This window comes from Oncorhynchus mykiss, chromosome 11, assembly GCF_057628025.1.
Source record: "Oncorhynchus mykiss isolate SJ-2025 chromosome 11, ASM5762802v1, whole genome shotgun sequence".
NCBI lineage: Eukaryota > Metazoa > Chordata > Actinopteri > Salmoniformes > Salmonidae > Oncorhynchus > Oncorhynchus mykiss.
The window spans coordinates 62,101,357-62,126,521 of NC_143032.1; the positions used below are offsets into that span (position 1 = coordinate 62,101,357).

Sequence of the window (25,165 nt, forward strand, 5' to 3'; positions counted from 1 at the left end):
ACTTCGCCTTCTGCATTAACACTAAGAGAGAGTCAGATAGGACCTCGAGGAAGTGCCAGTATGTTGTCACTATGTAGTTTTGGCTTGTGTGAACCTTAGCCTAGCCAATATGAGAAACTATGCTTGGTTTTGTGAGACGAGTACAGCAGATGTGCAATGCATGTGTGAGTGTACAGAACATTAAAGACACCTGCTCTTTCCATGACATAGACTGACCAGGTGAAAGCTATGATCCCTTATTGATGTCATTTGTTAAATCCATTTCAATCAGTGTAGATGAAGGGGAGGAGACAGGTTAAATACTATTTCAGTATGCATGTTGAGAAATGAACATTGGTATATGTTGGTAAGATAAGTGTAAGGGATAAGTTAAGGCTTACGATAAGAGCCTTTCAGAGGGAAGACTTCTCTTTGCATGTTTTCTCCAAAATACAAATTTGAGTAATCAGTTTCTCTGCACACTTTCTAGACTCTACAATCCCTTTTTCAATTTGAATTGTCTTCTGATATTTTTTTATTTTATTTTTTTAACAAATTATCGTGTTATAAGATTTTCTCAATTTCAGCTTCTCCAACAGGCAGATTTTTTTTATGTTGTGTTGTCGCATTATGTATTTTTCCCTCGACACACTCGAGTGTGTCAGCAACCATGGCAACCGGCTCCTATCTGAAATCTCCAGTGAGATTTTCCTGTGAGAGAGATGAAGACTTGCAGACCCCGGCATGCAAAACCATCAGCAGATTCAGACTGCTGTCTGCCATGATTGTTTCTCTTTTATTTGTAGGTGTAGCGATGGGAGCGTTAGAGAGAGAAAAGGCTTTCTGACAGCTGCCAGTTGTGATCTGGAGGGAAGAAGAGTCCATGGCATGCTCCAAATGACACCATAATACCTATAAAGTTCAATACCAGAGCCCATAGGGGTATTGAACTAAATAGGGAATAGGGTGCAGTTTGGGATGGAATATCTGAGTCAGCAGGACATTGTGTAAGAATGTTAGAGTTACTGTTGCCTTTCAACGCACTGTCACTGTAGCCTTATACAATTACCTTGGGGGCATAACTTATTTTGGTCAGATTTTGAATGCTACACATGCATAAGTATCAGTAGGCTATGTGTCATATTCGGAAGTGGTCTCTGAATGATTATGTGGATGATTGAATTTGTCAAAAAGATTATCCGACATTCTCTAAACCAACAATTGTCCCTTGGCTACATAATTCAGTTATTCACTCAGCTCTTTTCACTTTACTGTATTAGCTTTTTGGCCCCCTGGGCCCCAACTACTTTCACATTTTCATATTGTGCTAAGAGGCTAACATTCTGTACTTCCTGATTTCCAGAGGAGCTCAACAACCTTGGTCCATGGCCAGAAATTAACTGCACATTCTGACTTCTAACTGAATCCCAACTAGCTGACAAGCAAACAAACGTCTATCCATTCACATACTACATTCAAATGGTTGAATTGTACTATCCTGCTCTGATTAGGACAGTCTACTGTAGTTATTTAACCAAACCTTCCTGGGCTTGGCATACAAAACATGAGGTTTGTTCAAGGGGGATTTAATAGCTGTGGTGTTTTGGGCCTCCAGATTTTGTGTTGCTATCTGAGAAGAGAACTGTGGCAGACTCTGTTTCACTTTAACATGCAATGTCCTTCTGTAGTTCACTATGACAGTGTAGCTTCCACTCCCATATAATCTGAACCCCCAAGCCTGCACTACTAACTCAGCAGGGATTACACTTTAACAAGTATCCCTCTCCTCCTAGTAAAGATACAGCACATGATAATAGAGTCCTGGCTTTGCCTGCCAATTTCTTTATGAACTGTAGATTATAAATGATTGAAAAGTTTCTCCAGTAAAGTATTCCAAAATTGTATGGTGAAGCGAACTGTCTTAACAGCCAATTGAACAACAGTGTAGACTGTGGGGTGCTGGTAGACCTACTGGTGCCACAACAGGAGATCTCTGTCCTAGCTGTTACCTGCTCAACAGTATGTTCTCCCATGAAGCTCTCCATTGACCCTGGTGGTAAATCCTGAGCCTCCCAGACTGCAGCAGGTCTGTCTGTCTGCTAAAAGGACTAAAACTTGCTTTGCTACATGTCATTAATTGAATCCCCTTAAGGAAGCCTGTGTCTCAGAGAATGCATTATGTGCTGTGATTACACTAGTTGAATTGCACCAGACCTCTCAAATGAAATAACATCAGTGTTTGAAGATTATTCTGCAGGGAAAGGGGATGGGGGAAGGCGGTGTGTACCTTTCTTCACAGCTTAATTTCCTGCTAGAAAAAAAGGATGTGCCTGCTAGAAGAGAGGCCTCCTCTGGTGAATTCACTACCCAGGAATCCCTGCTGCAGAAATTACCTGCTTCTCTCAAATTGTATTCTTTACTGCTGTTCATTCAACCAATAGTTCCCCATTTATGGGTGTTCCATTTTTTTATTAGAATAAGTTACACTTTGATGTATCCGGGGCTCAATTGTGTACCCTTAAAAAAATAAAAATAAATCGGTGTCCTGTGTTGTTTTGCAGAGTGGCCTGAGTTTGTGAAGAACTATGCTCCTTGGTGGGCATCCCACACACTGGACTGGCTGCGTTATGGGAGGAACGTCCACGTGGTCCACTTTGAAGAGCTGAAGAGGGAGCTGTTCTCCAAGCTCAAGGACATGGTCCTGTTTCTGGGCCTGGAGGTGGCCGAGGACCGCCTGCTCTGTGTAGAGGGACAGAAGGATGGCAACTTCAAGCGCTCTGGCCTGCGTAAGCTGGAGTACGACCCGTACACACCCGAGATGCGTGCTAGCATTGACGAACTGGTCATGACTGTAGACGCTGCCCTTAAGAAGAGGAACATGGCCGGGGTGCCCAAGGAGTACCGACCAACTTCGAGATGATATGATCGCCTTTCCTTTCCCTCTCTCTCTCTCTTTCTCACTCTGTTATTATATCTCTTCCCTTTGCACATATTGTTCTGGGATCAATGGCATCCATGTACAAAAATTCACATGAACTGAAAATCTATGTGAAGGAAATACGTTTGTATTTAAAGTACTTCCCTATTCCCCTCCACCTCTTTATTTGTCTCCTTATTTCTCACATCCCTTTTTCTTTATTAGTTTAACTGGCTGATTATGACAACAGCATCATGATGTATACTGCTTTAGAAATGACATTTAGCTACTTGGCTGATGAACATGGATTCATTGGGGAACTCAAATAAGGACCAATGAGAAGCACTTCCCCCTCTATGCACATGTATGTGTTGTGCACTATGACTTAACATTAAGGTACAGTAGCTGTGTTGGAAGCACATCCAAGTACATAATGGTTGGATTACTGTCAGCTGACCAAAAGGAGCAAATTCCTGTTAATCTGAAAGTGATGATTAAAAAGAACTGTCAGAAGTCTATGTGTATGCATAATGTATGTTTTTGAATAGGATCTGCTGCTATCACAGATTAGAATAACAAATACTCTTTTATGAAATGGTTTAAAAATGGTCACAAAACCTTTTAATGGTCTGTCATTTTCCGACTAAATGTTTTGTTTTGTTAGAGCTGAAATATACTATATGTATACTTCCGTTTGCTGAATACTGTATATTTGAAAGCTACTGAACTTAAAATGAGGATGTGGTCCAAACCAGTGCCTTAGATGGCTGCAACACTCAGGATCCGATCCGTGACTTGGTTGGAGAAAGCAACCAACCGAGTTTGCGAAAGCAAACAAGGCCTAGATTGAATCAGATAAAGAATTAACTGGTGATAGCAGACACCCAAATAGAGGATGATTTGGCAAGTCAGAGGTGGAACTGCATTGGAGCCTTCAAATCGGTGAGCAGCTGCTCTTGTGATCATTGTCATGAAGCAACACCCGCCCCACTCAAGTTAGAAGTTCAGAACGAGAAAGTGTAGGCTATATAAGAAATAATTACGTTCAAATGTAAACAATCTTTAAATAAAATGAGGGTTTCTATCATCCTAATGAAGGTGTAGATTACATCTCACATTCCAGTGATCTAATTTTTTGAACAATGCTGCATAGGGTTTCTGATAATGCAACTCAGTGCGATCCAATGGCAATTTCTGTGTTAGGTATAATGCCAGGAGCCACTTGTGGCTGTGCTGGCTGAGTGGATTTGACAGCTCTAATCGCTATCGGATATTGGCTAAAGTGGATCTGATTGAATAGAGCCAAGTCAACCTAGAAGAAGAGGCAGTGAATGGGACTGAACACTCGTCTCTCCATCCATTCCTGCGGACACACCATGAGGACAGGTCTCCCCACTCTTCTCCTCATTCTTCAGCAGAGCCTGAGGTGATACAGCACGATCATACAGCATCTCTAGTTTTCTGGAGCATTGGCCTCACATAAAACTGTGCTGTATCAGTCCTACTGATGTATTATACAGAAGTCCTTTTGGTTACTGACAACAGCTCTGGAACACTGAATATTAAACCCTCTATAGTTTGTTTTGACCAACAGGCTCAATGGAACATTCCTGTCTCTTTTCAAGACAGCCCTTTCAATAACTAGCCTTGATTCTACTGATCAACTCATCGACTGCTTGTTCATCCGTCTCGTCAGAGGTGGTCAGCTAACCACACTGTGCACAATGAATTTATTGTGGATTCATTGAACGTTATTTTCTGTAAACAGCTCTATTTCGTATCTACCACTTCTGCTAAATGACTCTGCAGAACCAGTAGTTTTCTCTCAAAATGGTGGCCTTATTGCTTAATAAACTGGTCACTTAATGCATTACCAGACGCACTAGCGTTGAGTGTTCTAACTTCTGAAAACAAAATACCAAGGTTCTAGTTATGCAATTAATGCAACTGCTGTGTCTGAAATGATAGAATGCTTGAGAACTCAAACAGATTTCCATTGGACTAATACAGTGCCTTCAGAAAGTATTAATACTTGTTCCACATTTTGTTGTGTTACTGCCTGAATTCAAAATGGATTACATTCATTTCTCACCCATCTACACACAATACACCATAATGACAAACTGAAAATATGCTTTTAGAAATGTTTGCAAATGTATTGAAAATGAAATACAGAATTATCTCATTTACATAAGTATTCACACTTTGTAGAGTGCACCTTCGGTGGCAATTACACCTGGTTAAGTCTCTAAGTGCTTTCCACACCTGGATTGTGCAACATTTGCCCATTATTCTTTTTTAAATTCTTCAAGCTCTGTCAAATTGGTTGTAGATCATTGTTTGACAACCATTTTCAGGGCTTACCATAGATTCTAAGTAGATTTAAATCAAAACTGTAACTCAGCCACTCAGGAACATGAACTATTTTCTTGGAAATGCAACTCCATTGTAGATTTGGCCTTGAGTTTTAGGTTATTGTCCTGGTGAAAGGTGAGTTAATCTCCCATTGTCGGGTGGAAACCAGACTGAACCAGGTTTTCCTCTAGGATTTTGCATGTGCTCAGTTCCATTCCATTTCTTTTTATCCTGAAAAGCTCCCCAGTCCTTAACGATTACAAGCATAAACTTAACATGATGCAGCCACCACTATGCTTGAAGATATGGAGAGTGGTACTCAGTAATGTGTAGTATTGATTTTCCACAATAATAACACTTTGTATTCTGGACAAAAAGTTAATTGCTTTGCCAATTGTTTTGCAGTATTACTTTAGTGCCTTGTTACAAACATGATGGATGTTTTGTAATATTTGTATTCTGTACAGGCTTCCTTATTTTCACTATGTCAATTTGGTTAGTATTGTGGAGCAACTACAATGTTCTTGATCCATCCTCAGTTTTCTCCTATCACAGCCATTAAACTCCAACTGTTTTAAAGTCACCATTGGCCTCATGGTGAAATCCCTGAGCGGTTTCCTTCCTCTCCGGCGACTGAGTTAGGAAGGACTCCTGTATCTTCGTAGAGACTGGGTGTATTGATGCACCATCCAAAGTGTAATTATAATGTCACCATGCTCAAACTTAGAACTATTGTCTGCTTTTTTGTACCCATCTACCAATAGGTGCCTTCCTTAGCGAGGCATTGGAACACCTCCCTGGTATTTGTGGTTGAATATGTTTGAAATTCACTGCTCAACTAAGTTACAGATAATTGTATGTGTGGGGTACAGAGATGATGTAGTCATTCAAGAATCATGTTAATCCCTATTATTGCACACAGAGTGACTTGAGCTCATTTTTACCCCTGAACTTATTTTGTCTTGCCATAACAAATGGGTTGAATACTAACCCTAACCCTTTTTGAAAGAACTGTAGATTTCAGTACAGGCTGGGGTTTACAATCAATGATAGTATGCCACCTCACTTTGTTGCAGAGGAATGTCATTCAACACCGTTGAGTTCTCAAGCATACCCACATAGTATACTGTAACTGTATTTTTAGATTTTGTGTCTGTATGATTGACTTCATAATGAAGAGATAATGTAGGTTGATTATTTAACTAAAAGTCTAAGGTGTTGGGGGGAGGGGTTCTACTAAGCTACTGTAACATATGGCATTGTTTTAAGATGGTCATACCATAGATGATTTAGCTATTGGTTTTAACATTTTAGGACCCCTTTAGATAAACAGAAAATATGACATTATTTGATAAAAGTATTGAATTTGGCCTTTACTACTGTAACCCATAGAAATGCATTGAATAACACATTCATGAACAGCAAAAAAGACCTCTAAAAAGGAATAACGTTTTGAAGTATCTGTCCCATATCCAGAAGCGGTGTGTGGGTAAAATCACTGTGGAAGCCAGAAAAAGTCATATTACAACCAATGTTATGTGATAATTGCATTGTTTGCTCTATAACCTGTTCATTAATTTGCCTTGCGACCGTGATACAGTATATAGGCCTAAAGGCCGAGACAATAAGAAGACACAGTGGCAGAATAAATTCAATCACACCTTTGTTTTATCACAAAACCGGAGAGCACACTCTGTCCGGTTTAGTCAACAAAGCATATTGCATGTAACAAACAGTACATGACCTACAGCATGGTCTTCTTGACAGCATGGTCATGAAAGTTCATGTTTCCACCATTTTCGGGACCACTAAACAACTATTGATTTCGAACCACAGAGTGTTACAGCAAGTTACAAAGGAAACAAGAACTGTCTCCACTATTCCAGCACCATTTCAACTTCAAATCAAACATCAAATCACCTCTGCTTAGTCTAATACAGTGACAACTAAAAGATACCAAAAACAATTAAGTCCAGTCTACGTAAACTAAATATGATGTGGCTGTCCATGGTTCTGATTTCTGTGTGTGTGCGTTTGTGCATGTAGAGAAATATGCTGATGCCATCCTCCTCTCTTTCATGTTGATGAAACGGTTTAACACTCTGTCATAAAGTACACGCTTTTATTTTTTGTTGTCCAAGGCTACCTGTCTAAAATGCTTGCTAGCTAGCTGAACTTCCATTCAAGGATTGGTATACTCATTTATCACCATCACCAGCTGGGTGTTCTGTATGCAAGGAGTTTAATATTCATTTAAATAAAAAAATATGAAAAAATATATCTACATCTATAGCTACATATTGAACTTCCATCCTCTTAGGTCAGGGGCACAAAATGTATGAATTAATGGTTGGATCAGAAACACCCTTATAAACATTGGCCAGTACGGAGAAATAAGTAAAATCTCAAGTCAAAATCGCTATCTCCATCCATGGCTAATTTAGGAAAGTGACAATTTAGCTAGCTAGCCACCAGCGGACAACACAATGAGATTCAACAATTGAAGTTGTTTCTGTCAATGACGAATGCTCTATTCAATGCAATGGCCTGTATCAATGTCATACTCGTTTGGACCAGACAGCATTAGATAGATGGCCTACACATAGAGAGAGAGAGATGGGTGCTGTTTTGCACACTCTGATGCTTTCTCCGGTGAGATGCATTCAGCCTCTTTCGAATTGAAGGAAAATGATGAAACACAGAGAGGTGAAAGCTACATTTGATATGTTTTTGCTAAATGTTCTTGGTACACTTTTTGTGGGAAGCCTAACTGAAAGCTTACTACTCCAAAGGATGAAAAGGCATTTTCTTAGATTAGTTTAGATTAGAGTTATCTACTATACTTAATTTTACTTGATATATGATCCTTGATTATTGTCATGAGTAATACTGAGTGACACACCCCATTTTCTATTGTAGATTGCTTTGGTATCGAAGAACAAGCTATACAATAGTCCCACCCATACTGTAGGTACTGTGCATCAAGAGCATAGAAAAACAAAATACATCAAAATAATCTGTAAGTGAAGCATTCTGGCTCAATTTTATTCACCCACCACTTTATGTTAACTGATGATCAATGTGCATATGTCTCTATTGTAGACATACTGTAGAGCAATGAAAGACAAGATTACTTGCTATATATATATATATATATATATTATATATACATATACATATATACACACACACACATACATACAAACACACATATTTTTATAGTACGTGCAACTAAATCAAACAAGTATTATGGGACAGATGATTACTTCAATTTTTGGACAGACTTTAACTTTAAGTGGCTATGACTTTCATTAACAGGCTGGCACTATCTGAAAGGGGGTGTCACATTTGAATGCATTTTGTATGGAATTAATGTAATGTGATTACACCCCCCAAAAATAAGGTAATACAATGGAAGTAATGGACAGTGATTCCAAATAAACATCTGAAAAAATATATAATATGACAGTAAAAGTACAAACTCGACAAGGACAAAGATTAAACCCCCTGTCACAGGCGTCGTAAGAAGTGGACCAAAGTGCAGCGTTGTGAGCGTACATATTCCTTTTGTTTATAGAAATGCAGCCAAGGACACGACCGTGAAGCTTAACTTCGGCTATAATGCCTCTAACAAAGTTAACTACCCACACTGAAAGGAGGGGCAAAAAAGGGCCACCTAAGTATGATTCCCAATCAGAGACAATGATAGACAGCTGTCCCTGATTGAGAACCATACCCGGCCAAAACATAGAAATAAAGAAACATAGAAAACAAAACATAGAATGCCCACCCCACATCACACCCTGACCTAACCAAATAGAGAAATAAAACAGCTCTCTAAGGTCAGGGCGTGACACCCCCCCTTTGTTGATCAATGAGGAACACATGATATTGTGTAATGTTGACCTGAATATATGCCCAGGATATTCCTGGTATTAAATGTTTCTTAATGCTCCAATGAAGGATGACTGTGATGTTTGTTCTAATCAGTTACATACACACATACAGTTTCAAAGTAATGACATCAACAACACAAATATATTCATCATTCCCAGTTTTATGAATCACTCACCAAAGTTGTTGCTTAGTATGTATTTAATTCCCATTTTGCACATTTGACTACCCTTACAAAAATAAACATAAAAAAACGTGGTTTTCGGACACGTGTGAACAAATCACGTGAAAAATGTCACGTGAGGAATACAGTGCCATCAGAAAGTATTCAGACCAAGAGGGTCAATACTGATGCTGAAGTCACAGGTGGGCATACCTCATCACGTGACTATTTAATTGTACATTTTAACATGTTAAACAGGATCAATAAGGAGACACAGAGTAAGCTTATTTTCACTGGGGTTCTCTTCCAATGTATATTTATTACACATTTCTCTCAATCTCGGAACCTTGACTCTTCAAATTCAAAATCCTCTCTTTGTAGAAAAGCATCTGTTTACATTAATTCCAATAGCAAACACATTCACAATTTTTCAAATACATTTAATACACTGGCATAAAAATGAACAAAATCCAAATGGACATCAAACAGTAATGGAAGCTAAAACTAGCTAGCTGGGATGAAATGGCAGGCTAGCTAGCACCTAGCACTAAGCTAGCTAGCAAGCTAGCAGTTAGAAATTAGCATGCAGCTATTAGATATAGATGAAATAAAAAATTACATTCTAAAATACATATTAACGTGGTTCATATGTACACATGCAAATACACTCAATATGATCCCTTGTTTGTAAAAATCTTTACCATTTAAGAGACCCGAAAAGTATCAAATATTTGTTTTAAATCATCTGAGATGCCAACATGTTACCATTGACTTTCATTCAAAAGTGATTTAGCTAGCTAGTTACTTAGCTTCGCTATGCTCATGTTCATGGAAAAAAATCTCATTTGTTTTTCACTTGGTCAAAACAATTAAATCATCAAAATGACCCAAAAAGTCATTACAGTTCAGTTAAAAAATGTCTCTCTAGATTTTGAAAACGTAACCATGCATACAAACTGGAACACAGGATATTAAAAATAAGGAGACACCGCTAGCTAACTAGCTTCACGGTTCTTTTCACCGGGCTACTTTCAACAGCCACAGACCAACGTATGAAGAGAGCATGCGCCTGCAGCAGAAACACTCCGAATGCCTCCTCCTCGTGGTAGCACTAAATATACGTGTATCAAGGCAACACTATGGAGGGGAAAAAAATGAAGTGGATGGCACCATAATACATTTTTATGCACTTTAATTATGACTTAATTAAAGTAGAATGGCATTACATAATTTGCAATTCCCACATGTGGAAAAATTGCTACTGCAACATGTTAACACCACTTTTTCACATGGGAGGAGAATAACACTATTTCAGACCCATATGTGACCTTGCAATTACACAATGTTTTTTACATGTAAACTTGCAACTCATGGTAGGAGAAAACACGTTATTCTCCTCACATGTGAAAGGTGGTGTTAACTTGTTAACTCTAAATTTAATACATGTGAACATATAGATTCACATGAGAAAGTTTCAGCTTGACATGTGAAAAAAGCTATTTCACAATTTGTAAGAGACAGTATGAAGTTCCAAAGGCTTCACGTTCATCCAAAATAGTTGTTGACAAACAGCGGTTTTGTGAAGTATAAACACAGGGCTCTTCAATAAGATTCTCAGCTCCTCTATAGGATATGTAATTACACTTGACCTTTCAGTGTCACAGCAGGTGACGTGACAGATGAATGTTGGCACGGTGGGCTGAATTACATTTCATGGTACAAATCTGATTACACAAAAACCTGTCAACCAAAAGATTGGTGATGCATGGCAGGAAATGCAGAACAATACAGTACAATATTGTTGCTTATGTTACTTGAGTGGTGATGAAAATGACATTCAACTACATTTAAACAATACCGTTACAGCAATTGTGTGTGTGTTACAGGAAATCACTTTAAATTAGTTATTTCCTCAGGGTTAAAACATTTGCATAGTTTGCATAACAGTTGGCTAAGACAGAGCAACTCTTATATTGTCACAACTATGGACCTTAATATGTGAACTTAATGGGTTATTGTATATAAAATATACTTAAAAGGGGCATAAGTTTGCCCTGTTTTACAATATTTGTTGAAAGGCAATCAGACATTTGTATAAACTTTTGAATCAGCCTGGGAGAAAGAGGTCCCTCTACTCCTTGAAGAGCGTTCCTCCTCATCAAAAGCATTTTCAATCTTAGAAAGGATTGAGTTAAAGAATTTCTGCTTGAAGTCTTTGCCCATGAATGCATACAGAAATGGGTTCAGGCAACTGTTTGCACTAGCCAGAGTTGTAGATATACTTAGCCCTTTACGAATAACAGTTAGAGAAGTTTGATCACCGGCTTTAAGTTCCAGAAGGATGAAGACATGGTATGGAAGCCAGCTGATGAAAAACATGGCTATCAGTGCAGTCAGGACCTTGAAGGCTTTGGAGGACCTGGTCATCCTGTTGGTTCTCAGTCGCAGGATGAGGACAGAGTAGCAGAAGATGATGATGAGGACCGGGAGCACAAAGCCACTGATAAATCGACTGACAGCTACAGTTATGTGACTGTTAAGGTGTGGGTATTGATTAAAGCATGTTATGCCATCTGGGGATACCTGACGAATCACTGTGGAGGGAATGCTCAGTGCAACAGAGACGGCCCAGGCAAAAACCACAACTGCAGAGGCCCTCCTCACGGTTCGCTGGTTCTGGGCCCAAACTGGGAATACGACAAGTAGATAACGGTCAACACTGATGACGACTAGGAGGAAGATGCTACTGAACATGTTGAGGAACATCACAAAAGAGGTGAACTTGCACATGAAGTGCCCTAAGATCCACTCCTTTGTTACCATGTAGATTATGTTGAAGGGGAGACAGGCACAGAATATGAAGTCGGAGATGGCCAGGCTGAGGTACCAGGTGGTGTTGACCGTCTTTTTCACCTTGAGACCAGCTATCCAGATGACCACCCCATTCCCACAAACCCCCAGCAGTAAGATGACCACATTGACCACAGGGAGTATGTAGTCCGATGGTGAACTGGGTGATGTATCCGGTGGTTGGCCAAATGAGGACTGAGTTGGAGGGGCTTTGCTATCATCATAATCATAATCATCAATCGTTGGATTTTCTGATGTCACTGCTGCCATGGCTCTCTCGTTCTGTCCAAACACAAGTATAAAAATCAGCTACATCAGAGAAAACAAACAGCAGGACCATTGAATATCATTTCATTCAATACATTAATTTAAGATTTGAAATGTCAGTATTTAGAATGTTATTGAAAAGCTTATGCTGTGTCAACTCAGAACATTTTGTTAAGTTAACTAAGTGATAAAATATTAGTTGCATTGTAATATATTCATACCATTTTATGTCCGTGAGGTAAAACAAATAAAAAAACACAGTGCCATTACATGGCACACTATGTCATGAAAATCTCTTATTGACACAAATGCATGATTTACTTGAAGGTACAAGTTATCTGCACTTTGTTTTAAGCTATGCTTTTAGTAGTTCCTTTATAATTTATTTCAATTCAGGAACTGAAATTGACACGCAATTTCAAAACTTGAATGAAGCGAAAATAAACCTCAACTTGAATTGCAGCTTCCACCTAAACCTGGTCAGGCACAGCATCCATAATATAACACTGACTTTGGCCCTTTGGATATTGCAGAGGCTGCAGGTTCATATATTCTGAATCTCATCTTTGTAACTCTTGATAAACTAATGTAATTACACTCACTTTTCAAAAACACTGTTCACCCTGGATTCACACAGCTTGAAATAATACTTTTCAAATGTTTGTTCATGTTTTGAAAGTAACTTTTTAGTTATCAGATTTTATTATTTATTTATTTTCTTACTTTGGTGTGTCCAACACAAAGATGGTTGGACACAATTCGTTTCTGTCACAACTACAGGTATTTATGACTTTTAATTATATACATAAATAAAAAATGCATGAAACATAAACAATATTGTAACCAAGTTAACATAAAGCCTAATAAGTGTATATCAATTGACATTCCGTCCCTCAAAACATTGGATTTAATCATAAAAAGGCACTCACCACACACACACACACACAACAGAAACAGCCTGCTGCAGAATCATAAATGCAGTTAAGTAGGAGACAATATTTTTTCTGCTTGTTGTACTCATTTCCTTTTAACAAGCAGCTTCTCTTTCTGTGGTTTACACCAAATATTTACATAAATAACCACAAACATTATGCAATACAATACAAGATCGTTGCTTAGTCAGCTTCTTCAGAGAAACAAATTAAACAGGCAGATTGAACAGAACAATGCTTGTGTTTTTACAAATACATGAACAATTCCAACTTCCAATGAGTTCACAGCGGTTGTGTGAAATGTGTTTTCCATGTATTGTTCAACCTGAATATCAACACAGGAGTCTCCAATTATTTTCTCCATCCTGGTCTCAGAGCATATTGTATAATTCTGTATGTAAATCTAAGATACTCCATTTTGTATGATATGTTACGTTTCGTATGGTATGCATTCATTTGTGGATGTCCATCACCCATTTCGTATGATATGTTACGAATGACAATTATATATTATTCTATTATATGTTATGAATTTGCAAAACATATGATATGTTATGGATTTTAGCCAGGTGGCTAACGTTAGCTTGGCTAGGGGTTAGGGTCAAGTTTAGGAGTTAGGTTAAATGGTTAAGGACAGAATTAGGGTTAGGGTTAGCTAAATTAGCTAACATTCTAAGTAGTTGCAAAGTAGCAAAAATAAGTAAGTAGTATAAAAGATGCTATTTATGTAAAATGCTAAAGTTGTCTGTGATGAGATTCGAACTCGCAACCTTTGGTTTGCTAGACGTTTGCATTAGGGGAAGAGTTAGCTAACATGCTAAGTAATTGCAAAGTAGCTAATTCGCTAAAAATGCTAAAGTTGTCTGTGATGAAATTTGAACTCGCAACCTTTGGTTTGCTAGACGTTTGCATTAGGGCAAAGGTTAGCTAACATGCAAAGTAGTTGAACAAGTAGTAAGTAGTTGAAAAGTTGCTAATTTGCTAAAGATGTCCATGATGAGATTCGAGCTCGCAAACATTTGGTTTGCTAGACGTTTGCCTATATAACCATACCAAACGTAACATATATCATACTAATTTGAGTGTACCGGATTCACAATTAATATGTTATGTCTAGTCTATAAGACCAGGCTGAATTCTCAGATCCTCTATAGCAGGTACGCTAAGGGGTACGCGCAATACATGACAATTTGAAAAATAAGCCACAGGAGTTTGAGCGAGAATAAAGAAGACTTTTGAGTAGTAAGACATGTATAAAAGCAACAGATACAGTTAATAAGAAGGGGCTAGAAGCGTCTTATATGGTGAGCTACCGAGTGGCTAAGACAGGCAAGCCCCATACTATTGTGGAGGACTTCATTCTTCCTGCTACCGCGTATATGGCTGGGACAATACTGGGATAAAAGGACAAAAAAACTATACAGATAATGTCTTCATCAAACAACACTGTTTCACGACGCGTCAGTGACATGGCAGGAGATGTTTTAAAACAATTACTGCTTCGCATACAAGCCAATTAATTATATGCTTTACAGCTGGATGAGTCAACAGACGTGGCGGGCCTGGCACAGCTCCTGGTATATGTCAGTTACATTTATGAGGGGGTCAATTAAGGAAGACATCCTCTTCTGCAATGCACTGGAAACCAGGACAACATGAGAGGATATTTTTAAAGTACTGGACAACTTTGTGACATCAAGAGATCGGGAAGGGATTGCCTTCCATGGGAACAGGTGGAGACAGCTAGGAGAGCAGAGGCAGCCGGAGAAAGGAACCAGCGGTATGTGGGAACACTGCTGGCAAGGAAGCCCGAGAAGCAGCCCCGGGGAGTGTGGCAGAGTCAGGAAGCAGACCTGAGCCAACTCCCCGTGCTTACCGTGGCGAGCATGGGACTGGTCAGGCCCCGTGCTATGGGGTGATGCGCACGGTACAGAGGCTGAGTATTCACAGGCCGGTATGCTGGGTGCCAGCGTCCCGCATTTGCCGGGGAGAAGCTGGCATCCAGCCAGAACGGGTGGGGTCAGCTCTGCGCTCGAGACCGCCAGTGCCTCCGTCAGTTAGGAGCCGCCCTTCACTCCGGCGCTGCCGGAATCGCCCTTCACTCCGGAGCTGCCAGAGCCGCCCTTCACTCCGGAGCTGCCAGAGCCGCCCTTCACTCCGACGCTGCCGGAGTCTCCCGCCTGTCCGGTGCTGCCGGAATCTCCCGTCCATTCGGGGCCCGCTGCAGGGGTCCCCAGTCCGAGGTCGGCGGCGAGGGTCGCCGCGCCAAGGGTGCCACTTAAGTGGGCCAAGAGCATGGTGGAGTGGGGTCCAAGTCCCGCGCCAGAGAAGCCACCGTGGACAGACGCCCACCGAGACCCTCCCCTATAGGTTCAGGTTTTGCGGGGGGTGGGGGGGGCTGTCACGTTCTGACCTTAGTTTCTTTTTATGTCTTTGTATTAGGTTGGTCAGGGCGTGAGTTGGGGTGGGTAGTCTATGTTCTTTTTCTATGTTATATTTATATGTCTTGGCCTGGTATGGTTCTCAATCAGGAACAGCTGTTTATCGTTGTCTCTGATTGAGAACCATACTTAGGTACCCTTTTCCCCCACCTGTTTTGTGGGAAGTTAACTTTGTCTTTGTTCAGGGCACATAGCCCAAAGCTTCACGGTTTGGTTTTTGTTCTTTGTTTTGTCGGCGTCAATTTTGAATAAAGAGAAAATGTACGCTTACCATGCTGCACCTTGGTCCAGTCCTTTCAACAGCCGTGACAGACACCCTGTGCGGATTGCCACCGCACATGTCGTTCAGCCTACTGTTACGAAAAACACAAAATTTAAACATTGCACCCCAAGGCCTGTAAATCTGTAAGCAGTTGTGACATTAACAAGAAATGTCCAAAATGCCAATGCAATTACAACCTTAAAATAGACAGCCCTAAACCGCATGTGTGTGGAATAATGCATTGTCCAATCTGTAAAGGGCCTTTGAAAAGCAGAGACGCTGAAGATGCCACACGAGTGTTGTATAGCCCTTGGCTGAAGATGAACATTCAGAGAAATACGTGTTCTATGATTTTGAGACAAATTAGCAATCGGGTTAATTTGCCTATTTTTGTATATGACTTTAAATGGTGAAAAGTGGTCGGCATAGGGACCCAATTGAGCACGGCTCTTTCTAAAACACTTTAGAAAACCCCAGTACAGAAACTTCACGTTTATGGCGCACAATTCTAGAACCTATGACTCCTACCTTCTTCTGAACCCCTTGATACAGCAAGGCGTTGCATCCAGTGTCATAGCTCAAGGTAGTAAAATTGTGTGTTTTGTAGACCCCGCCGTCAACCAGAGATACATTGACAGTTTCTTACCCATGAGAAAACTCTGTGAAAGGATGGTTTCCCCACTTCTTCACATCTGAGGAGAATCTACATTATATTGGATCTTATCCCAGCCCCGAAATGTACGGGAGTGATCAAATGTCTCCCAAAGAGCGTGAGAGATTCATGACGTGGTACGAGACAGTAAGACAGAGCAACTTTGATTTCCATAAAGAGATGGAATCATACTGTAACAATGATGAGGTTATACTTCGTGAAGGATGCCTCAGATTCAGAAAAGAGGTAATCAAAGATGCAGGCATTGACCCCTGGAGTTGTACAACTATTGCATCGGCATGCATGAAAACCTATCGTACACACTTTCTACCTACAGCATCTATAGCTATCCCCTCGCCTGACAACTACCGACGCCAATTCAAGTCATACTCTAGTGGGTCCATTCAATGGTTGGAGTACTTGGCCGAGGATAAAGACGTTTTTATTCAGCATGCTTTGAATAAAGGAGAAAATAATATTGGACCCTGCAGTGTAGATGGATACACACAGATTGACGGGGTTGAGCCCATGTTGTTGGGGTTGAGACCAACGGTTGTTTCTTCCACGGTTGTAAATCTTGCTTTGTGCCCCAGGCCATGTGTGTCCTAACCCAAAAGACTTTTGGGGAAATGTACCAAGAGTTTCAAGACAAATTGGATTCTTTACAGGCTACTTACGGGTTAAAAGTGGATGTGTTGTGGGATCGTGAATGGATTACACTCAAAAAGTCTGATCCTCATGTTCGAGCCTTCCTTTCCAGCTTTGACACACCAGAACCCTTGGAACCACGACAGGCCTTGTATGGAGGCCGTACCAATGCTTTGACATTGCGGTATGGAGCGCAACCCGTCGAGACAATTGGATATGTAGATTTTACATCCCTTTATCCTCATGCAATGAGTTCCTCATGCTATCCTATGGGGCATCCTGAAATTATTCACCACGACTGACTTACCCCAAAACTATTTTGGTCTGGTCAAAGCAACTGTCTACCCTCCTAGGGGTTTGTTTATACCAGTGTTGCCTTACAAGGGACCTCAAGGAAAACTTTTCTTTCCCCTTTGTCGCACCTGCAGTGAAAACAACAACCAGGAAAACCCTTGTGATCACTCAGATCAAGAAAGAGCCCTGACAGGTGTATGGGTCACAGTTGAATTCTCTACGGCTCTAGAGATGGGGTATCGTGTGGCCAAAATCTTTGAAGTGTGGAACTTTTCCAGGAAATCAGACACTCTTTTTAATGAGTACATCAAGACCTTCTTGAGATGCAAGCAAATGGCTTCAGGCTATCCTGTTTCGGTCACAGATCAAGAGAGCAAAGACAAGTACATTCAAGACTATCACGACAGAGAAGGCATACTTCTTGACCCTGACAGAATAGAGGTCAACAAAACCAAAAGAAATGTGTCGAAATTGTACTTGAACTCGCTTTGGGGCAAGCTTTCGGCAGAGATGCAATATGCTAACAACGTCGATCATTAAAGACCCTGAAGAATTTTAGGAATTTGTTTTTTCGGATCAATACGAAATTTCACATTTTTCATTCTTGAGTCAAGACATTGCCCTGGTGCAATGGAGGCGTAACAAGAAGTGGGTTCTACCCCCGGGTAATGTAAATGTGTTTCTTGCCGCATTTACCACTGCCTATGGCCGACTTGAACTGTACACCCTCATGGAGCAGCTTCAGAGGTGAGTTCTTTATCACGGCACAGACTCTATGGTCTATGTAAGCAAACAGGGTGATTGGAGCCCCCCTCTTAGCAACTATCTGGGTGGTTTAACGAGTGAACTCGAAGATGGTGACCATATCACAGAATGGTCCTCCTGTGGTCCCAAAAGCTATGCTTTTAGGACTAAAGACAATCACGTGGTGTTGAAAGCCAAAGGCGTGACTCAAAACTATGAAAATGCCCTGCGTGTAAACTTGGAATCAATTACACGCTTGGTCGAGGGGTTCAAAAACGACCGGAATAGTGACTTTTTGAGAGATTTTGAGCTCCTACAAAAAAATTGTTAGGGATAAAAAGGGCTTCCATCTAAGGAATGCCCCACTTACTAAAATATTCAGGGTAGTCTATGACAAGAGACTGCTTTTGCCTGACGGGACCACATTGCCCTTTGGCTACTGACATATGCTACAAGCCCCAGTGTGTCTTAAAGCTTAATGAAACTAGGGGGCACTATTTTCATTTTTGGAAAAATAACGTTCCCAAAGTAAACGGGCTACTTTGTCAGGACAAGATGCTAGAATATGCATATAATTGACAGCTTAGGATAGAAAACACTCTAAATTTTCCAAAACTGTAAAAATATTGTCTGTGAGTATAACAGAACTGATATTGCAGGCGAAAGCCTGAGAAAAATCCAATCAGGAAGTGACTCTTATTTAGAAAGCTCTGCGTTCCTATGCGTCCCTATTGAGCAGTGAATGGGATATCAACCAGATTCCTTTTTCTATGGCTTCCCTAATGTGTCTAGTGTCACAATACATAGTTTCAGGCTTTTATTTTGAAAAATGAGCCTGAACGACAACATTGCGTCAGTGGTCAGCTGGAGGCTCTCAGAGTGTTTTGTGCGTAATAGACAAATGCGGCCATTGTTTCTCTCTTTCCTACTAAGAAGCCACCTGTCCCGGTTGATATATTATCGAATAGATATTTGAAAAACACCTTGAGGATTGATTATAAAAAACGTTTGCCATGTTTCTGTCGATATTATGGATCTAATTTGGAATATTTTTCGCCGTTGTCGTGACCGCAGTTTCCGGTGGATTTCTCAACCAAACGTGAAATACAAACGGAGGTATTTCGGCTATAAAAATAATCTTTATGGGACAAAATTAACATTTGCTGTCTAACTGGGAGTCTCGTGAGTGAAAACATTCGAAGCTCATCAAAGGTAAACAATTTAATTTGATTGCTTTTCTGATTTTCATGACCAAGCTGCCTGCTGCTAGCTAGGCATAATGCTATGCTAGGCTATCGATAAACTTACACAAATGCTTGTCTTGCTTTGGCTGTAAAGCATATTTTCAAAATCTGAGGTGACAGGGTGATTAACAAAAGGCTAAGCTTTGTTTCAATATATTTCACTTGTGATTTCATGATTATGAATATTTTCTAGTAATATTTTTTGTCCATTGCGTTATGCTAATTAGTGTCAGTTGATGACAATTCTCTTCCGGATCCGGGAGAGGGAGTTCCAAGAGATATAATGACTGCTATAGAAGGTTTTGACCCCCGGTTGCAACTACCATTTTCAGCCTTAATCGCAGGCCCATCCAATAGTGGTAAAACTTGTTTTGTAAAAAGTATTTTAGAGAATTCTGAACATGTGTTATCTCAAAAGCCTGATAATATTGTGTGGAGTTATTCATGTTATCAACCTCTGTATGATGAATGTTGAAGAAAATAAAAATCAAGATTGTTGAAGGAATACCTGAATCCCTGTCTGATGATGAACTTCTCCCTGCTCATAAAAACAATCTGCTGGTTTTGGACGATATGCTATTTGCAGGTAGCGAACATCCCGCAATTGCACAAGATTTTACCCAATATACTCATCATAGAAACCTGTCCGTGCTTTACTTGGTGCAGAATGTGTTTCACCAAGGTAAAAATAGCCACACCATTAGTTTGAACGCCAATTACATGATTTTGTTCAAAAACCCTAAACACCATTTTCTTATTTAATCGTTGATATAAAAGCAAATACTCCAGAACACCTGAGGCTACGAACCGGTCTGTTCCCATGGGAGTGGCCGGCTGCGTACATTCCTAAAAAGTAACCGCTGTCTCTATGTTTAAAAAGAAACCTGCCCCTCTTGAGAAGCCTAGTTGGGGCTACAGCTAAAGAACGGAAGGCCATCTTGGGTCACTGTTCTTCAGATCTCATATTATCCCTATGTGAGATTGCTATGAATCTTTTCAAAGGACGCATTCCACTCACCCTGACCCAATTGAAAAAATTAAAGAGACAAAAGACAATAAAAGGGCCAGTCTTCAAAAGAAAAGTCATAGCATACAACAGTCTGGGGGTTTTCTTCTACCTTTACTAAGTATAGCCGTGCCCTTCATCACCAGCCTTATTGCTGCCAAACGTGGGGGTTGAACACAGAGTATGATGGCCAATAAAAAAGGATTTGGTGCCTCAACAAGAGTTGGATAGACTTAAAAAAAACAAATGCAGGGTCCTGAAAATATCAGACAAACAGCGGAAAATTATTTGGATTCGGCCATGACAGAGATTTTGAACCGAAAAGGATTGAACCCCTATGATAAGGTCCAAAAATACACAAACCTATTGCAAAGGTATTTGGCCTTGGTAAAACAAGGTGCGAGAGAGACCAACCATTTAACGCTTTCCCTACCGGACCCTTTAAAAGATGACGAGCCTAGCGAGAGCCAAACCTCTGTAATGCCTGTACCTGCGAGCTTACCGGCTGAAGATCAAATGCCTGTTGAAGATAAAGTTATGCATGACATGTTGACACATGTTCCGGCACATAACAGGAAAGATGTTGGATACATTATGAACAAGATAAAAGACTCAAAGGGGACCGCTACTTGGAATGACAAAGGAGAGTTTATTCTTCAGGGCTCTGTTGTCAGGGGTTTACATATGCTTGACTTGCTTAAAAGTACCACGGCTGCCCCCAAGGTTGCTGATGACAGAAGATCTCCCGGGTGGCGTCAGTTTCTTAAGGCCCTGGCAATCCTCAACATTCCCCTCTCAGGGGGTACCCAACTATAAGCTTCGTCAACAGATTCAAGCTTTAAAATAAAAACCTTCAACGAGCTACAGCACCTCTAAAGATGCCCCAACAACCCCTCCCCCCTATGAAAGGGATGATGATAACTAATTTACCCCCCTGAACATCTCCGGACCTTTTCCTAATCCCGATCTCTCAGGGTGGTTAGACTTTTGAATGACTTTGAATGACTATGATTAAATGCAATAAACTCTATTAGAAAAAATAAGCAATTTAACATTTGTGGCAGTCTTGAAACAGTTGACGTGAGCATATGCCTTGATTACACGGTCTTACAGTAAAGGACACATATTTTAACACTTTTAATATTTTCTAACAAAACAAGCTACAACGTTATCATTACTTCTTAAATCATCATTATAAAGGGACATAATCTTCAAAAGACACTCCCCGGGCTCTTTGGCATAGGTAGAATACACAGTGGTGACCGCATGTAGTGGAAAGGTTATCTTGCACTTGTTTGATGCAGTAGTATATATTTGATCCGTTTTTGATTTGGGGAAATGGGAAAAACCGAGGGGGAAGCCGTAGGAATCAAAAAAAGTTTAGATTTTTCTTCCTCCTTCGTCTTCTAATGTCACAGCTAGCCAATGTTCACCCGGCATGTGTTTAGGATGGGGACGGCTGCTCCGGCCATTTCTCAATAGGTAATTCATCACAAGCCAACACTCCACAAAATTGTTTTCCAATCAATCGACTCATGAGCCCTTCCAACTCTTGGGTATTCATGGCTTTGCTCAACGATCCTTAATAATAATCCACTAAGACCTGTCTTCGGGCATTCACATCCAAGATTGAATCAGAGCATGCATAAACAATCATGCTAACGGTACAGGCTAAAGGTGTACGAAAACGCATTTCCAGTCTGAGGTTACCTTGGGACACCACCGACAGATTTCCTGATAAATTGATAAATTTATCAGGAAATTGAAAGCATACAAATTGAAAGCATACAATATGTAACCCTCTGCAAAATCATTTCTGTCAATAGGTAAAGAGAGATCTTTTCAATGCCTCCCAGGAGCCTGGAATAGATTGTAAAATTCTCGCACAGATATGTTGTTATTAAATTGAGGTTGGAAAGCCTTTGCAGGGACCTGACGTCCGTCCTGACAGAGAGCTACATACTCTGCATTGAAGTGTTGAAAATTAAATGGGTTTTTATGTAAGCTGTCCGTATTAGAGGCGTGATCAACCAAACCTATAACAACGTATCGGGGTAAAGGGCCTAGAAAAAGGTTTTCTTGACTGCAGATTCTACTGCCCACAGGTATGCTAAAGGTTTTCATGGTAATTCTTTGGAGAGGGTAAAGGGCATTTCCTTTCTTCAAAGCCTGTGAGTGACCCAGACGAACTGCCGGAGATAGACACTTTTTTAAATAAAAAGTGTTGCCCCCAACACTTTTAAACTAAAGTCCCCGTCCTGGGAAGACATCAGGCAAAACTCATCCTTGGCCCTGGTTAATTTTATTCTGAAATCAACTGAATTTAAGAGTAAACGATCTTGAAAGAAAATGTCAGAATGTATAGGCCCTAGCAGATGAAACTCTCGAGATTCGGCACAGTAGCGAGCGCGTTCCTCCAGTCCTTTGTTTGCACCGGTGGAAGGGTCTGTCGATTCCATAGAAACTCCTGCAGTATCCTTGCTAAACAGCCCTGTGCTGAATTGTGTCTTGAGAGTGTCTTCGGAGTAGTTGAGTAAACACTCCATGATGGCCCTATAAGGGTATGTGGCACTGCTTTGACTGATTAGACGTTCACCCAAAGTCACATCCACTTGGGAGAAGATGGTGGCGACTGGGTAATTAATGAGACTCACTTTGGCATCGTCTGCAATATTAGTAGCATCTCTTTTGGTCACTTTTAGACGTAAATGCACCAAGGTGTTGTTGAGGTTCAGATAGTTGTCAACGTGGCCTGGTATGAAAAATTCTATAGGACCGTTGTCTGTAATGGCAGAGAGTGGGGCTCCACATACTGGTCCTCTCTATTGAATGTTGGGTTAAGGGGGCCGTGAAAAGATTGAGCTCTGTCTTTATAGCTTCAGAGGACATGCGGTGTAAAAGAGCCATGTTGCTTGTTCTTTTAGAAAATACTTCAGAGTATTCTTAATGTCGTTTTTGGTCCAGACCTCACTTTAGCACGTTTTTGACTTACTGAGTTTCTTTTAACTGTTAACCTCCGCTTTTTAGGGGCAAGCCTGCGCCTTATACCCGGAGGTCTCTTTTTTGGTCTTCGAGACAACTTCATAAGCCTTCTTGATGCTCGGCATCTGGTGACGCCCTTCTGGTCATAGCATTGGCTATGGCTACAACCTCACTTACTGTATTTTTAGCCGCTGATTTTAAATGTGGTTTGGCTATGCTGAGGCCTCTCTTCATTAATGGTAAAACCATCCTAAAGAGGTTACAAAATATACCTCCTATCCCCGAACCGTACATGGTTGGGGATCCATAATAGCCGGGTAACCCATTACCCACTTGAGCAACATAGTATGAGACATAACGGTTAGGGTCGAGATGTTGGTGGTCCATAACCCTTTTAATTGATTTGTATTATGTTTATAAAAATATCTAATACTAATACTTATATTATATATGTAGAGAGGTTTTGGTGGGTCTAAAGTGGAGTTTTACAATCGTTTTACCATAAGTAAATTCAATGTTTTCGTTTTGATCCGTTTTAAGCTCAACCAGAATGTTTTCGATATATTTCTTGCTTACAGGTACGTAGTGTGGCTTGTCGTAGTTGACAGTGACTATATCGCCGTCCTTTCCGTCTATATGAACTGTTCTCAGGAGGGGCACACAGCTGTCTCCGACCCTTTGATAGGACATGATGTCGGTATACACAAATATGCTGTAAAATCCTGCATGTATATCCGCAGGGAATGGGAATAATTTATCTTTCACATACGTCCATTTATTGGGACCTATCCCCAAAATGTAGGCTAAATTACCACTGGTCTTTATACCCCCATCAGCATCCCCTGAGATTTGTACACGTTTATGTATAGGGTTGTAGATCAAGAGTATTTCCATATTGTTCAGGGTTAGGAGTTCATTCAACTCTGAGACGATCCTGTCGACAGTTCTATAGAACCCTTTTTTAAGCCTAATAAGTTTCGCAGGTTCTGATATCCTTTTGCAATAAAAATCCCGGTCCTTATCTTTGATATTATACCAACTATGAGGGTATGTAATCTTGCTGAGACCTACTTCCCAGGCCTCTGATAACTTCATTGGCTTTGGAAAATTGGTTGTATAATTCAAAATCTGATTATTGCGATATATATGTGCAGACGCATTACTGGGGAGAGTCAGGTAGAAGCCGCTGTGTTCCATGATGCACGCGCGAATGATTTTATAATATAGAATGTATTTATAATGCATGAGGGTTTAAGTTAACCCCCGATGCCTCCACCACATCGTGCTCTAATACCCAACTGTTGACCTTTTGGGGTCAGTTTTTGGAGCGGACCAGCACCCATTTTTTTTTTACCCTTTTCTCTCTTTTGATCTAGAATCTCCTCCACGTGAAAGACTTTGTCTTTACCCAACTGTACCTTCTGTAATTCCTTCTCCTAAAAAGATCCCTCTATAAGCTCCCCGTCAAATATATTTTAACTTGTAGACCAGGGGTATGCGCGGTAGACATTCGGTAACGATGAACACCTCATCGC

The 25,165-nt window shown here is 40.5% G+C and overlaps 2 protein-coding genes across 12 annotated transcripts in view; one reads left to right on the forward strand and one right to left on the reverse strand.

The window, feature by feature from the left end:
- Positions 1–4,774, forward strand: part of wscd2 (WSC domain sialate O sulfotransferase 2) — a 158,610-nt gene extending 153,836 nt beyond the window's left edge. For all 10 annotated transcript variants that reach the window (XM_036935964.2, XM_021621664.3, XM_036935965.2 and 7 more), the window contains one exon: positions 2,541–4,774. In XM_036935964.2, the coding sequence (XP_036791859.2) occupies positions 2,541–2,899 (359 nt within the window). In that variant the 3' untranslated portion in view covers positions 2,900–4,774. The remainder of the gene's footprint in view (positions 1–2,540) is intronic.
- A 4,821-nt stretch (positions 4,775–9,595) lies between these two features.
- LOC110536108 (chemerin-like receptor 1) overlaps positions 9,596–25,165 on the reverse strand; it is a 39,908-nt gene continuing 24,338 nt past the window's right edge. The window contains exons 2-3 of one of the 2 annotated variants that reach the window (XM_021621668.3): positions 16,070–16,151; positions 9,596–12,440 (exon numbers count right to left, since the gene is read on the reverse strand). In XM_021621668.3, the coding sequence (XP_021477343.3) occupies positions 11,391–12,440; positions 16,070–16,138 (1,119 nt within the window). In that variant the 5' untranslated portion in view covers positions 16,139–16,151 and the 3' untranslated portion in view covers positions 9,596–11,390. Of the gene's footprint in view, positions 12,441–13,354; positions 13,440–16,069; positions 16,152–25,165 lie in introns of those variants that run through there. The other variant, XM_021621669.3, reaches the window with a different exon arrangement.